Raw genomic sequence first — 15,818 nt, 5'->3', positions numbered from 1 at the left:
ATATCTGAAGTCAAATATTCCAACTAATTGGGGACTTAAACTGTAACAAGGTCTTAATACTTTGTTTAATAATTACACCAGGATATCGACTGCGTGTAACCCAAGGTTTTAATACTTTGTTAACAATTACGCCAAGTGTCCTTGTACATAATTCACCCCTGTTTTAATAAGTCTATTAACTATTAATCCATTTCCATGTCCGGTTAAATGAACGATTATTCGTACATATAAATATCCCGTCCATCGTGTCCGATCGAGTGTATATGGTTATTTATAGGTACGTCCAATTGTAAATCTTTATATTAAATTAACAAACTATCATTTAATTAAACAAATATAAAGTCCATTAATAGCCCATAGTCTAATTTTCACAAGTGTCGTTCTTTTGTCCAAACTCCAATTATGGTACAAAGCCCAATTACCCCGTTTTAATATTTTAGCCCAACATCATGATTACTTCGATTTAAATAAGCATAATAATAACTTAGCTACGAGACATTAATGAAAATAATATAAACATAACTTACAGTGGGTATTAATAGCGTAGTGGTACACGGACAGAGTTCCGACTTACAAAACCTTAAAACATTCTACTAACCCAACCTTATTATTATCACTAACTTAAAATTAAAATTACAAATTGAGATTACGACTTGGTTTGATAATTGATACATATATTATGTATATAGAGTAAAAAATAGAAAAAGGTGTAAAAAATTCGATCAGAATGCGCGACTTTTATAGCCCCACAATTCACTGTAGACCTCCGCGAGTGCGGATATTTTGTTCACAAAAGTTCCGCGAGTGCGGAGGTATGGAATACAGCTCATCTCTTGATTTAAACGTGGGCTGCTGTATTTTTTAATATATATATATATATATATATATATATATATATATATATATATATATATATATATATATATATATATAATATATATAATATATATATAATTTATATAATTATATATATATTATATTATATTCGTGTGCATAGTAGACTTGTAATTTTTGGTCCGTTGCGTCGCGCACTGAAAGTTGGTTCATGTCTCGGTTCCGGATTTTCGAACGTCCTTGCGTACTATTTAATATCTTGTACTTTGCGTTTTGCGTCTTGTACTCTTGTAATTTTGAGACGTTTCTCATCAATAATTTGAACCACTTTGATTGTACTTTGTACTTTTTAGCTTTTTGGTCGTTTGCGTCTTCAAATCGTCGAATCTGTCTTTTGTCTTCACCTTTTATTTTTTAAACGAATATCACTTGTAAATAGAACAATTGCAACTAAAAGCTCGTCTTTCTTGAGGGATAATGCTATGAAATATATGTTCGTTTTTAGCGTTATCAAATATTCCCACACTTGAGCGTTGCTTGTCCTCAAGCAATATAGTCTTGAAATAAAAACATACTAGAATCACTTCTTTATTCTTCACACTTTGTACATCAGTGATTTCTATACATCATTCTTTTGTTCTATATATATAGATATTCTATGTAATTAGAATACCATCCGATATCTAGAAATCATTTCATATCGAAAAATCCTTTATTCAATCGTACGAAATGGAACTCGCCACTAGTTCAAGTCCCTCGGATTCCGATATGGAGTTCCACTCGAGCTCCGAAAGCAGTGTGACCGGAATGGATCAACCAATTAGCCATCATCTATTCTGGATGAATTGGGGATGAGTTCGTAGTCTACTTAATCATTAGAAACAAGAAGAAGGTGATCCCTTCCATCCACCGCATTTCCCTCTTGGCGAATAACCTGAAGCACTTATCGGAACCAGTTCGAAACACCATTTTCTCTCTCACTTTCAGAGTATCTCGTCACGATTATATATTATCTCAAATTCTGAACCTTATTCATCCGCTTGTTCCAACCGCCAATCATCCCGGAATAATAGAAGAAGTCAACGAGCTTCGCGCTCGAATAGTGACTTTGGAAAATATGATGCACAACTTGCAGATATTACAGACAGCACCATCCGTACCAGCAACACCACCAGCACCAGTAGTACCACCAATAACAGTATCCGTATCACACGCCTCAACATCATAATCTATACATTGAACATAATCCTCGTTCTACATATCGTTCTACGTACTGTTCTACACCATCTAGCTTGTTATACATATCTCTCTACATCAATACGCCTCATGGAATATTCACAACAATAACCGATGAAGTATTGATTTATAACTTCATTGGAGAAATATTAGGCGGCGATTATGTAATCTCTAAATTTTTAGAGATTATTTATTCTAGTTCCAACCGAAAAATCAAATGAGATTAATATCATATTAACTCATTAAATCTATATTACATCTGAAGAACAATATATTTATATATGTAAGTATATTTTCATAAAGATTGTAATTAAAAATTCTTTTGTACAAACTGTTAATGGTGAAAATATTTTAACGGGTAGGTAATACCCTAGAAATATTTAGATTTCACATTAATAAGTTACACTGTACATTCTTCCAATTTGATTCAACAGTCATTTACTATCCTACTTACATCTACAGATATACGTATCCGTTCACCGCAGAATAATCATTTTCATTCAATTTCATATTTGGATTTTGACCTATCAGAATCCAACAAGTGGCATAATGAAGAAAATATTGGACAAAATAAAATTTGTTAGAAACAAACAAATTAACTATGAGAAATTCTGTTAAGAATCCACGCTAACTATTCCTAGCTAACTGTTCCTAATACCCTATTACATTTTAATTATCGCAATTTAATTATCGCAATTTATTTATCGCAATTTTAATTCTCGCAATTTTATTTATCGTCATTTAAGTTCTGTTATTTATTTTACGCACTTTAAATATCGTCGGATAAATCGGGACACGTATACAATGTTTTGACATATCATATTGACATCGTCTATATATATTATTTTGAATAACCCATAAGACACTATATGCGGTAATGCTCGAGTTAGCATATAATGGGTCGAGGTTGATTCTAAAATAATATATATATATACCATGGGTTGTGATCGAGTCTGAGACATGTATACAATGGGTCACGATACGTATTAATTAATTTGAATATTATATATTAAACTATATATGAATTATTGAACTACTAACTATGGACTACTAACTGTGAACTACTAACATTGGACAATTAAAATAAATTAAAATATTGATTATAACATATAAAACTAAACATTTCTTCAAGTTTGCCACTTGATTTCATCTTAAACCTCATTTGTATCTTGACAATTCCAATCCGCGTTCAAACCTTTCACGAATCTTGAAAACACCTCAATCGAGAGGATGATCCAACCACACGTTATCTACGAAAGGAAGAACTTATGCATATGAGCATGCACCTGGAAAACTCTTGGAACCTAAGTAGAAGTGTAAAGCGAATTTATAATTCCTTGGCGTTGTTATTACCGAAAATAACTTTGCAATCTCTTTCCAAATTAACCAATTATGTCACAGCTCCAGCAAGTCAACTTCGACTTTTCAGTCAAAACAGTCTTATTATCACCTTGATATATACGTTTGCCTTTTTGCCGTCGTTACCGGGGAACCGTTTATGTCCATTACATTAGCAGTAAACTTACCAACAATTTTGTTGATCTTTAACTTTACGAAGATCGCTATCTTTATCGAGATCCTATCATATACTCATCTGCACCTTGTAACGAGAATTGCCATACCAATTACCAAAAACCAGCAATCAGTATTTTGAATCTCGCAGCGTTTCTACATCAACAGATATATGTATACATATAACATTTATCTCTTAGAATTATGATCTTTCATTCTGAAATTCTAAAAAGCACCCATTCTACGAATCAATACTCGGAATGTTGAAAAAAAAGCTGAAAGAAGCAACAACAAAAAAACTGTAAACGACTTTAACAGTCGGAAGTTTGATGATAAAGAATAGTATGTTGGCAAACTCAGAAAAGTTGGAACTGAAAAATGGATTGGGCAAACTATGATGAAGGCTGTAGAAAAATCACAAAGGCTAAACCTACCTTCAAAGAATCTAAATGATTCAGTATCTGCTGAAGTCATTAACGAATACATTGCTCCTGATTCTACACTTTTACGGACAAATCTTCATCATCATCCTTCGATATTAGAAATTCTAAGATATCATCGTATCTTTCATTATAAATATCCTCGATATTTCTGAAGATATTTTCATAACTATTCTTATCTGAAATCATTTATCACTTCGCAATATCAGTGTTACATCAGAAAGGAAACTATTTTAGTTTCTAAATTCTGAAGAAAAAAAATTCGAATTTAAAAAAATTTGAATGTTTTTGAAGTAATGTTGGGAACTGAAGCATGAGTTAGTATAATATAATGACACTTGATCAACGTGATTATATTACAGTAATTCATACTGAGTTTCTAATAGAACGTGATGATTCACAGACCATATCATCATCATGTGCCATGTTACACGACTCTTACGTTCTACCTAATCTCCAAACATATCGAGAACATATCTTTCTGATAGTTCTATCTTTTCTCTTGAATTCTGGTAATTTAACCAATCAAGATCGTGCTATTACAATCTCTCTTTTAGAACATTAGTCATTTTCAATCTAAACTTCATACTTACGAAGTGTGGACCATTATTCGCTTGACTTAAAGTCGGGAAGAGAAAACAAAAGTATGGAACTCCAAAATATAAAGGAAAATATAAAGTCTGACAATAATTACAAATCGTGTATATCAATGCGTATTGCAACGTAAAGACACGGGAGAATTAAAAACACTATAATCCTAAGGTAATAATAGAAGAAAATAAATTCCTCCGGTGGAAGATGAAAAAGAAGAATGAGAGATAAAAGTTAGGAATATATCCAGAATTAGAACCGGATGGAGCATATTGAAGAATGTTTAGAAGTATGAATTGGGAAAGAAAGAATAGAAGGCTGAGTTGTGGAAATAAGGAAACAAATAGGGTGAATTTATAGTGAAATATCAGACAGAGCAATCGAGACAGATCATCGCATTTAACCAAAGAGGATTCTAATTTCCTTAATTACCGAAGAACCAAATCTTATTACGAAGATTTTCTCTAAATCCCTTGATTTCTGAAAATCAACCGTGAATACGTCACCAGTTAAGACGAACCTTCATTTACTCATTTCACTCTTTTGCGATAGCTTCACTCGTACTCTTCAAATTGTTTTATCTATATTACTCAATGATGATAAAACTCTATTTATCAACTCATGTGAGTCATGAAAACATATTTATTGTCAGTCATGACGATCCTAATCAAATTTTGGGACAAAATTTCTTTAACGGGTAGGTACTGTGACGACCCAGAAATTTCCGACCAAATTTAAACTTGATCTTTATATGATTTCGACACGATAAGCAAAGTCTGTAATGTTGAGTCTTAATTTTTTTTTTTTAAACTGTTGTCATTAAATCATTTGACCTTTGACTACTCCCGATGATTCACGAACAATTGTGTGTGTGTGTGTGTGTATATATATATATATATATATATATATATATATATATATATATATATATATATATATATATATATATATATATATATAAGTGTATATATAATATTTTGAATTAATAAAATACAATTTAATCAATTGGAATTAAAAATGTAAAATAATATATAGAATAATTAAGTTACTATTAAAATGGATATATATAAATTCTATACATAAGTAGTATTATATATATTGTAATATATATATAAATTATAAATATTAAATATTAAATATTCAAAATATATTATTTTATAATATATATTATATAATTAGTAATTATGATATACTTAATAAATTGTAACATTATTATATTAAATGTAATTACAAGTATAAAATATAGTTGTTGTAGTAATATTATTATTACTTTTATTATTACTACTAATATTAATATCAATATTAGAATTATTAATATTAGTATTATTATTATTATTATAATTTTAAGGTTATGATTATCAAATTAATGATTTTAAATATAAATACTATTATAAAAATGATTAAAATTATAATTTAGTTGTAATTTAAAAAAATATCATTATTAACATTAGTATTAGTATTAACATGATTTTAAGATTGTTATAGTTATTATATTAATAATGTTATTATTACTTTCATTAAAATAAATATAAATATTAATATTAATACCAGTATTATGAATATTAATATGTCAATATTAAATATAGATATAAAATTTAATACATGTAATTTTTTATATAATGTTATTATTATTATTATTCGAAATAATATAATTGTTGTTATTATCATTAATAATATTATTATTATCATTTCATTATTATTATTATTATTATTGTTGTTGCCAATATAATTATTATTATTATTATTATTATAATTAATAATATATTTATTAATTATTAATATTTATTAAAATAAAAAACAAGATTGCAAATTCTGTTAAATTCGCTATCTGTTTTAATTTTCTCCTGTATCTGATTGATTAATATGTCGATTATCATCACTAGGTAACAATCAAAATTACTGCATAGATTATTCGATTCAGTTACCCATCGTGATCATACTTTATTTTTTTTATTTTTTTTTCCTTGCCTGATCGAATATTTATGTCCATCTTGTCTGATTTTTGTTACCAGTCGACATCAAACACTCACTACACAACAACCTTGATTATTATAAGTATTACCCCAATTAATTAAATTACTCACTTCAAAAATTCGAATCAAAGCAGATAAAAAAAAGAGTCGTTCCTCTGTTCTTGAACCTTTTTGTCAAAAACCTCGAATCCAAATATAATTTTAAAGTGTAATAATGCAGTTGTCTTTGTAATCCCCAATTCAAACTATTTACAAAGTTTCAAATACCAATTTTTCCTATCGAAATCAAATTTTGGAGTCAAACTTTAATTTCAAAAAGTCAACCGATTTGTTCTTCAAGAAATTTAAGTTTGTTTTGATGTTTTGAGTTCAATTAATGATTCAAACAGTTTCTAGGAGTGATTTAGGATATATTTCATGAAGAAATCGCGAGCTCAAACCGTCTTAAATTTAAAATCAATGTGTGAGTTCATCGTGTTCTTTAAATGTCTGCTACAGCAAAAAAAAAAAAATCCGTTTTCTGTTAATCACAATCAGACAACACAGAACGTTTACATTGCAAATACAAATCCTAATTTAATTGTTGTAAGAATGGTTTATGGCAAATGGTCGATTCGATACTGTGAAGAAGAAGAGAAAGGGAAACAGTTAGTATCGGGTTAAATAAAATTACTTTAGGTATTATAACAGAAAAAGCAAGGGCATTCGAGTGGTTTGAGGTGGTGTTGGGTGAGTGGGAGGTCACGAGTTCGAGCCCTGTCAGTGGCGTATTTTTTTAGGCTTTTCTTCAAAGGTTGTAATCTTTCATTATTATTATTATTATTATTATTATTATTATTATTATTATTATTATTATTATTATTATTATTATTATTATTATTATTATTATTATATTATTATTATTATTATTATTATTATTATTATTATTATTATTATTATTAGAAATAGAATTATTATTATTATTATCATTTTAATTATTATTATTATTATTATTATTATTATTATTATTATTATTATTATTATTATTGTTATTGATAGTATTACAATTATTATTATTATTAGGGGTGTTCATAGTATCCGAATCCGAATCCGTAATCCGAATAATCCAAAAATCCGATCCAAAAATATCCGAAAAATCGGATATCCGAAAAAATCGGATATCCGAATTTTTCGGATCCGGATAGCAATTTTCAAAATTTTCGGATATTCGGATATCCGAATATCCGAAAATATAAATATGAATAATTAAATAATTTTTATAAATTTATAGTTATAAGGGTGTAATGAGCCATTGGGCCGTAGTACACAAAATATCTTTTTTCTGTCCATTATACGCAAAAATATGAAAGGAACCCCAATTAGTAATTACGCCTCTTTTTTACTCAGCTATTTGAACCCTAAATTCAAGAACACCATCAATCTCTCATCTTTATATCTTAACAGCTAAGGTTTTCAATTTTAATTTGGATTTTTCTTAAATCTTTGTCAAAAAAAACCCTGCATCTAAATATATCTCTAATTCACGAATTCATAAACCAAAATGTGATTTCAACATCACGAATTCACAATCCGAACTTACAGGCTGTTGTTTATATTTTCATGCTGCTGTTTCTTATTTTCTTTCCAAAAATCGGATATCCAAAATTTCGAATTCGGATATCGGATGGCCAAATCCACTATCCGAATTTTTGGATATCCGAAATTCGGATATCCGAATTTTCGGATATCCGATTTTGAACACCCCTAATTATTATTATCATGTTTAGATTTATAAGTATTAGAAACATTATTATCATTAGTATTTTTGTCAGTATTATTAATATTAATATTATTAATATTAATTCGATCATTTTAAGTATTATTATTATTACTAATATTAATATAAGTATTATTATTATTATTATTATTATTATTATTATTCTTATAAGAATAATATAATTTATTATCATTTTCATTAATATTAATATTAGTATCGTTTTATTAGAATTATTATTATTAGTAACATAAGTATTATTATAAATATTATCATTATTATTATTAATATGATCATCATTATTAGTATTGTTATTATTAAAAATTATTATTATTATTATCATTTTTATTAAAATTATTATTTTACTATCATTAAAACTATCATTATTATTATTATTATCAGTATTATCTATATCATTATTATTAAAATAATTATGATTACGAAAATAAAAGTTTTAATGATGTTATTAAGGTTATAAGTATAAAAATAAAGATTTTATAAATATATTTAATACACATAACGTAACTATATTAACCTTTAAATATATAAAATGAAAATATATATAAATAATGAAACTTATAAATTATTAAATATATATAAATTACATCACTAATAATAATATATATATTTGTTCGATTACAAGTATATGTATTAATATATATATATATATGAATGATATAGGTTCGTGAATCCGAGGCCAACCCTACATTTGTTCAATGTTGTCATATGTATTTTTACTACAAAATACAGTATCGTGAGTTCATTTGATTCCCTTTTACTATTTACATTTTTGGGACTGAGAATACATGCGCTGTTTTTATAACTGTTTTATTAAATGCGCTTGAAATATATTTTTGAACTGAGAATACATGAAATGCTTTTATAAATGTTTGACGAGATAGACACAAGCAAAACATTCCTCGAATGAATTATTATACAGACGAGAGGTTCCGTTGATTATTAAATCTGAATTAGTTGGACGTTATAATTGCCACTAATTGATGTGAATATTTTCCCCTGATTATTATAGCTTGGTAACCTAAGAATTAGGAAACGGGTATGGCCCCTAATTCACGCAAATTCTAAAGGTAGCTACCGGGTTTAACACCCCCACCCAGAATATTCACTAGACAGTAGAGCTAGTGGACGTGGTGTTTAGTACTTCGAGGTTTATATATTTATTACAGACTGAAAGTTCTGTTTATTTTGGGGATATTTATGATGCGCATTAAATGTTAAGGTCGGTTACCAAGCAAAGCAAAGCAAAGTAAAGCAAAGCGAATGTTATATATCGAGAGAATGATTTTTATACACAGGTTATGTGTATGATATTTTGTACACGAGATATGTGTACGATAATAAAGAATTGTTGAAAAGTAGTTTTGTACACGAGATATGTGTACTGTATTTAAAAGAAATCGCATGTACATTACAGGTGGGTATAGGATTCGGGCTCATTTGTATCATGCAGTATTTAAATCTTGTGGTCTATCAAAAATTTTAGAATTTCATTGTTTTATGATAAACTTATGAACTCACTAACCTTTTGGTTGACACTTTAAAACATGTTTATTCTCAGGTATTAAAGAAATCTTTCGCTGTGCATTTGCTCATTGTAGAGATATTACTTGGAGTCATTCATGACATATTTCAAAAGACGTTGCATTCGAGTCGTTGAGTTCCTCAAGATTATTATTAAGTCATTGATAGTTTGATATATTATGAAATGGTATGCATGCCTGTCAACTTTCGATGTAATGAAAGTTTGTCTTTTAAAAACGAATGCAATGTTTGTAAAATGTATCATATAGAGGTCAAATACCTCGCAATGAAATCAATTATTATGTAACGTTTATAATCGATATGAACGGGGCATTTCAAATTACTCCATGCTATTGGCAATTTTGACTACAATTAGGAGTGAGAGTGGTAATTTTGACTTATCTGTTCATTTTGACACCTTTATATACCATGAAAAAGGAGAACATATCCCTTTATCACGAACATGAAATCTGTTCACGAACATAAAATCTCGTCAATTAGTAACAACACAATAAAAAAAAAATAGCAGTAACAAATTCAAAATAGCAGCAGCATCATTCGCAAGCAGAAGAGCGGAAAACATAAATTTGCTAGAAATAGAAAGAAAGTGTCATGACAATGACCCTTCAGATAACAATATGTAAATAAACCTTAATCTTTCACCATAATCGATTGCTTCAGAAGGGAATAAGTCGCTCATCAACGAGTGTCAGTCAGTGACGAATGTGCGATTCAAACCACTTGCCCCGTTAATTGCAAGAAATGATATGTAAATAAACCTTAATCTTTCACTGTGATCTATCGCGACTAAGAAGGACGCGTTAAAGCATCCAAAAAGAAACCCTAAACAGACGATGAAAAAGATGAAAGTCGCCATAAGCATAGAGAGAAGATAAGTTGAAACCCTAACAACGTCGGTCTTAATTTGTACCGCCATGTCCGGCAACTGGCAACGGATTCAGCTGTGGCGTTAGCGGGGCCTCGTACGACCGAAGTAGGACGCAATCGTGAGTTCAAAGTGGTTGAGGTGTGTGTTTTATTGGGAGAAAGACTGAAAGAGGGAGGGAGGGTGTGAAGTGTTTGGAAGTTTCATGGTGTGAGTATAGAGGGATTAGATTCGATGCAAACAATGACCGGATCTTTTAGAGTGAAGAGAATAAAATATCTTTAAATTTTGGAATAAAAAAAGTGTCATGAATAGGAATGAATTGTTTGTAATGATATATAGTATAATATAATATAATATGCGTAATACGGAGTAACAATTACACACTTACAGTTATAAAGATATACATATACTAACTAGTGAAATGACCCGTGAAACCACGGGTTTGTTTAAACGAAACAGTTTAATGATATGTTTTAGGTATTAAGTGAACGTAAATGATAAAGTCATTTAGTTTAATGACCCGTGGAACCACAGAGTCCGACTAAGAAACTCGTCTGCTTAACATTTCACCAAACATCTAAAATGCATTTTTAAACAATCCACATTCAATCGTAAGAGATAATATTGGTTGTCATTTTATTTTAAAAACGTAAATGAAAATATAAATTTAGAATTGGTTTTCTTCTGTCTAGTTTTTATACCTTCTCGTACTCAATTCAAAATAATTAATTAAAATAATTCAAAATTATTTAATTTTGATAATTAAAATAATTATTAATAAGATTTAATAATAATAATTAAATAATAAGATTTAATTTTAATTCAATTATTTAGATTAATGACATCACCCACTATGCTTAGATTTTTTTCTTTTTCTTTTTAATTTTTTCTTGACAAAGGAATTAGCTTAATAATGATATAATCATAGGATTTTAATATTAGCTATAGATAGATATAGAGGATCATTGAACCATTTGAAAAAAGATAATATAATATACATATTCCCGGTGGTTCCTTAAGAAAATTGTATTGGATCAAAGATAAAATACAAAAACAACGCAAATGTTACACTATAGTCGTTAAGTTTCTACAATTTTGCACAGCAAATAAAGCAAAAGGATTGAACACATGTTATGAGCTAAGAAGTTTGAATGTTGAAAATTTCATTAGAAGTTTTTACCAAACAAATAACAAAAAGTGGAGTCTGAAAGTTTAAATAGTACATCCAAAAAATGATATGAGGTATCTACTTTACCAATATATAAAAATACAGTGATCAACTACAAGAAATATCAACAAACTCCGATATAATAAACTAACATGCACCTCCTATCAATCTTCTCAATCCAAAACATCCGAACAAGAATCTGAATCATTTTCATCGACAATTTCATTGTAAGATGAAACTTCAGGAACATCCGGATTTATTAGCAGCTTAGTAGCAGAACAGTTGGTAAAATAAGGAATACCTACATGACAAAGATAATAAATAGGTAAATAAATCAATAAAATATACACCCCAACACACACACACACACACATATTAAAGTTATACTAACCATCAGAAAACAACACTTTAGAAAATCGAATGACTAGAACAATACATCGTCCATCAACACCATCATGACATCCTAAATATGCAAATAATTCATCGGCAAAACCTCCAAGTAATAACCCGGATATTACGTTCCCACTGCATTCAAAGATCATGAAGTTAAGATATATAGATATTGTGGTGCATAAAATTGTGGTTCTCTAGGTTATTGTAAGTTGACTTTTTATATCTAATTCTTCAAACTCTTTGTATTAAGTGATTAGAATACCTAGTAAAATTAACAACTTACTCTAAATCTTTAAGCTCCAAATATAACGATTTTGTCTCTTTACCACGAACAACTACTTCATCTGAATTAAATTTAATCATACGGCCAACCAAATCTAAAAAACAAAAAGAAAGAAAAAAAAAAGTCAATGATATCAAAACATAGACTCGTATATATAACATATATATACATATTAGCAAACGAATCTTACCGAACGTAAATCGCAACCCGGTTTTTAAGGATAGAATATCTTGAAAATCAGAAAATCGAAATCCATGTAACGAATCTCCAATTCTATCAACCACTTTCATACGAGTTGTGCTACTAAAAACGAGTTTATACCGGTGATTTACAATGTAATTATCATCCGTATTATCAACCACCTCAAAATTCGATATCAAAACTACACTTCCTTCTTTAAATTTCTTCTCAAACTCTGAGATCAAAGCACTCCTAATAAATCCAACAATTTGATTCCCCTGTAAACAATAGTAACAAATAATGCCAAATAAATCTAAAAAGGTAAAAAAAAAAAAAAAAAAAAAAAAAAAAAAAAAAACGTCATAAATAGATGCAGATACGACAAACTTACGTTTTCATCCATTAAAATCATTGAAATCTGTCCCGTGGCAGGAATGTTATAGTCTTGATGTTTACTCCAATAACGAATGATCCTCACTAATATTTGGCAAGACTTCCTAATAGGGGATATCTCGTGTAGAAGAACGCGTTTATTAACCATATTAACTGCTAGCCCTAAAATCAAAACAAAGATATCAAATAAATATAACATATACATATAAAGCCTATATAAAACACAAAAACGGATCGAACCTTAATGAACAAATAAGTAAACAAATAACCACAACTGACCTGATGATGTTTGAGATGAACCAATCAAAATAATCGCAGCAAATCTAAAAAATAAAACCAGAAATAACGAAAAGTAAAGGGACGTATATAAAGACGGTGAGTTATATCTTGTCTTCGCAATCGACAACAGATGAAAACACGGGTAAAGAACTTTTTTTTCGTGGATGTAGCAGATATCTATAGAAAGAAAATAGAACAAATAAGGGATCCCAACAAATAGATACTCAGTATAATAAATGAGTCCAATGAAATAAAGCCCACTTAATTATTTAGTCCAAAATAAAATAACTATTTAATATTTAACCTAGTTATTATAATATATGTAAACATATATATTTCGATTGTAAATATTTCAGACATATTTATAGGTCATAAAATTCGAGTAAGGCAAATATTAAAAACTAGTGAAATGACCCGTGAAATAACGGGTTTGTTTAAACGAAACAATTTAATTACATGTTTTGGGTATTAAGTGAATATAAATGTTAAAGTTATTTATTTTAATAACCCGTTTGACTAAGAAACTTATCGTTGTTTTTACAAATATATAGAGACATGTATTTTAGCATGCATATGTAACGTAATTAATTTCGTAAAAAGAATTCATACTTGAATATTAATAATATAATGATTATAATTATAATTATTATATTAAAATTAAATAATAATAATAATAAATAATTATTGGTAATAATAAATGCCGTTTAAATTTTTTTAGAAAATTAAAATTACAATTTATGAGAGATTAGTATTTCCTTTTATAAAAGATTTCGTATTATTTTTTTAATAAACTTATTATATAATTGTGGCATCATCATTATGAAAATTAAAGGGTAATTAGCTTAATGATGACATCATCATTTTAGAACTTTATATGACTATATAGATTTGACCTAACTTTGACCAAACTTGACTTTGACTGAACTCATACTGACATTGACCTAATTTTCATTGTTGACTTGCTTATTAGACGTTTATATGAGACGGAGTAGCCACCAAACCGACTAGTCAGGCAAGACGGTCAACGTTTACAACACTGCTTAAAACTTGCTATTAGGTGCTCTTATTATTATTATCTTGCATATTATATTTATATCAATATGTACAAAACATATAATTAACAAAAACTAAGGTGTGAAAATTCACATATTTAGACATCATTACAGATGTCCAAAAACCGGCCATTTTTTAATATAAAACTGGAATGTGGTGCATCAAGACAGATGTGGTGCATCCGACACCATATGGCATTTCCAGCAACCGCGACCGCAGAATCCCATAAGGATTTTCTTTGTTCTCGTACAATAGTTCATTGTAGTTCATTGCATATTCCACACATTGTTTAATCCCCTTGAGGTTTTAGTTCTTCAACTATTATGTTCAAATTATTGCCACAATCCCCATAAGTAAAAAATTCAGCCATTAACGGTATTCTGAACTCAAAAACGACATATTTCTTTTTAGAAACGTGTCTTTTCCTCTTTCTTTACAACTTCAAATCTGCAAACCCTAATCCTTCTTTTGTAGCTGCCACCCTATATTTCGGCATAGCCTGTGATCCGGCCTATCCCCCCTTCAACTTCAACCCTTTTATTCCCGTTTTGCTCTCCTCATTCCCCCTTTTTCGACGAGTTGGCGGACTTCACCATCGATCTACCTCTACGGTTATTGCTCATAGGCAGCGAATGCTTTTTGTATTTTGTGGGTGGTGGCTCGGTTTGTTATATTGATGGTCTTCTCGCTTGTTCGTCTGCTATAGCATTCCTTTTCCTTTTTTAGCCGTTTGTTATACCCTGCCTCTGCCATTTCATTCTTCTCTCCCCTTTAGGAGAATTGCAGTGTGGGGCTCCACCTGGTACTTCGGTGGTCGAGGGGCTGGTTTGGCTTCGCGGTTTGCTTGCCAAGGTTTTCAGGGTGATTTTTTGGTTCCTCGTTTTCTTATCACTTTATTTTGTATGTATAAAGCATGTTCTGTGCTTTTTCTCTTTTTCTTTCTATAAGGTTGTGGACGGACACCTCCTTGGTAGTTCTCGATTCGTTTTGTTTGGCGAGCTTACTGATGTTTCGGTGGCTAAATTTGGTGTCCGGATTTCGGCTGCCGAGAAGTGGGGCCGAAATTTGGTAGCCGGATTTTGGTGTCCGCTTTTGCTAGGTGGGTCCACCTTCCTTGGCCCTTTCCTCTTTTCAACAATTTTCCTCCTCCCGGGTTCCCTTGTCCGTGATGTTGGTAATCTGGTCGTCGTGTACCGCGACCTGATTTCTTTCCCAAAAAGTTTGTGGTGGAATTTGGCCGCTGAGCTGATGGGTCACTCTGTTTGCAGCATCCAACATTCTGTCTTGATGACGTTCTCT

The 15,818-nt window shown here is 29.6% G+C and overlaps 1 protein-coding gene across 1 annotated transcript; it reads right to left on the bottom strand.

The window, feature by feature from the left end:
* Nucleotides 1-12,111: 12,111 nt before the first annotated feature.
* On the bottom strand, nt 12,112-14,651 carry LOC139869139 (uncharacterized). Its single transcript, XM_071857460.1, has 7 exons — nt 14,645-14,651; nt 13,467-13,643; nt 13,186-13,349; nt 12,805-13,072; nt 12,615-12,708; nt 12,330-12,463; nt 12,112-12,239 (listed from the first exon to the last, which is right to left on the bottom strand). The coding sequence occupies exons 1-7, from the start codon at nt 14,649-14,651 to the stop codon at nt 12,112-12,114; spliced, it is 972 nt and encodes a 323-aa protein (XP_071713561.1).
* Nucleotides 14,652-15,818: the final 1,167 nt, after the last annotated feature.

The sequence above is a fragment of the Rutidosis leptorrhynchoides genome, chromosome 9 (assembly GCF_046630445.1).
Source record: "Rutidosis leptorrhynchoides isolate AG116_Rl617_1_P2 chromosome 9, CSIRO_AGI_Rlap_v1, whole genome shotgun sequence".
Classification (NCBI taxonomy): domain Eukaryota; kingdom Viridiplantae; phylum Streptophyta; class Magnoliopsida; order Asterales; family Asteraceae; genus Rutidosis; species Rutidosis leptorrhynchoides.
The sequence above is the reverse complement of the archived record's forward strand: the minus strand, read 5'-3'. Positions and strand labels throughout refer to the sequence as shown.

Excerpts from the sequence above, each read along its gene's own strand:
- LOC139869139 (XM_071857460.1), bottom strand. Across the intron at positions 13,350-13,466 it reads TTCATCTCAAACATCATCAG|GGCTAGCAGTTAATATGGTT; the intron begins GTCAGTTGTGGT and ends TTTTGATTTTAG. Across the intron at positions 13,073-13,185 it reads TGATTTTAATGGATGAAAAC|GGGAATCAAATTGTTGGATT; the intron begins GTAAGTTTGTCG and ends TATTGTTTACAG.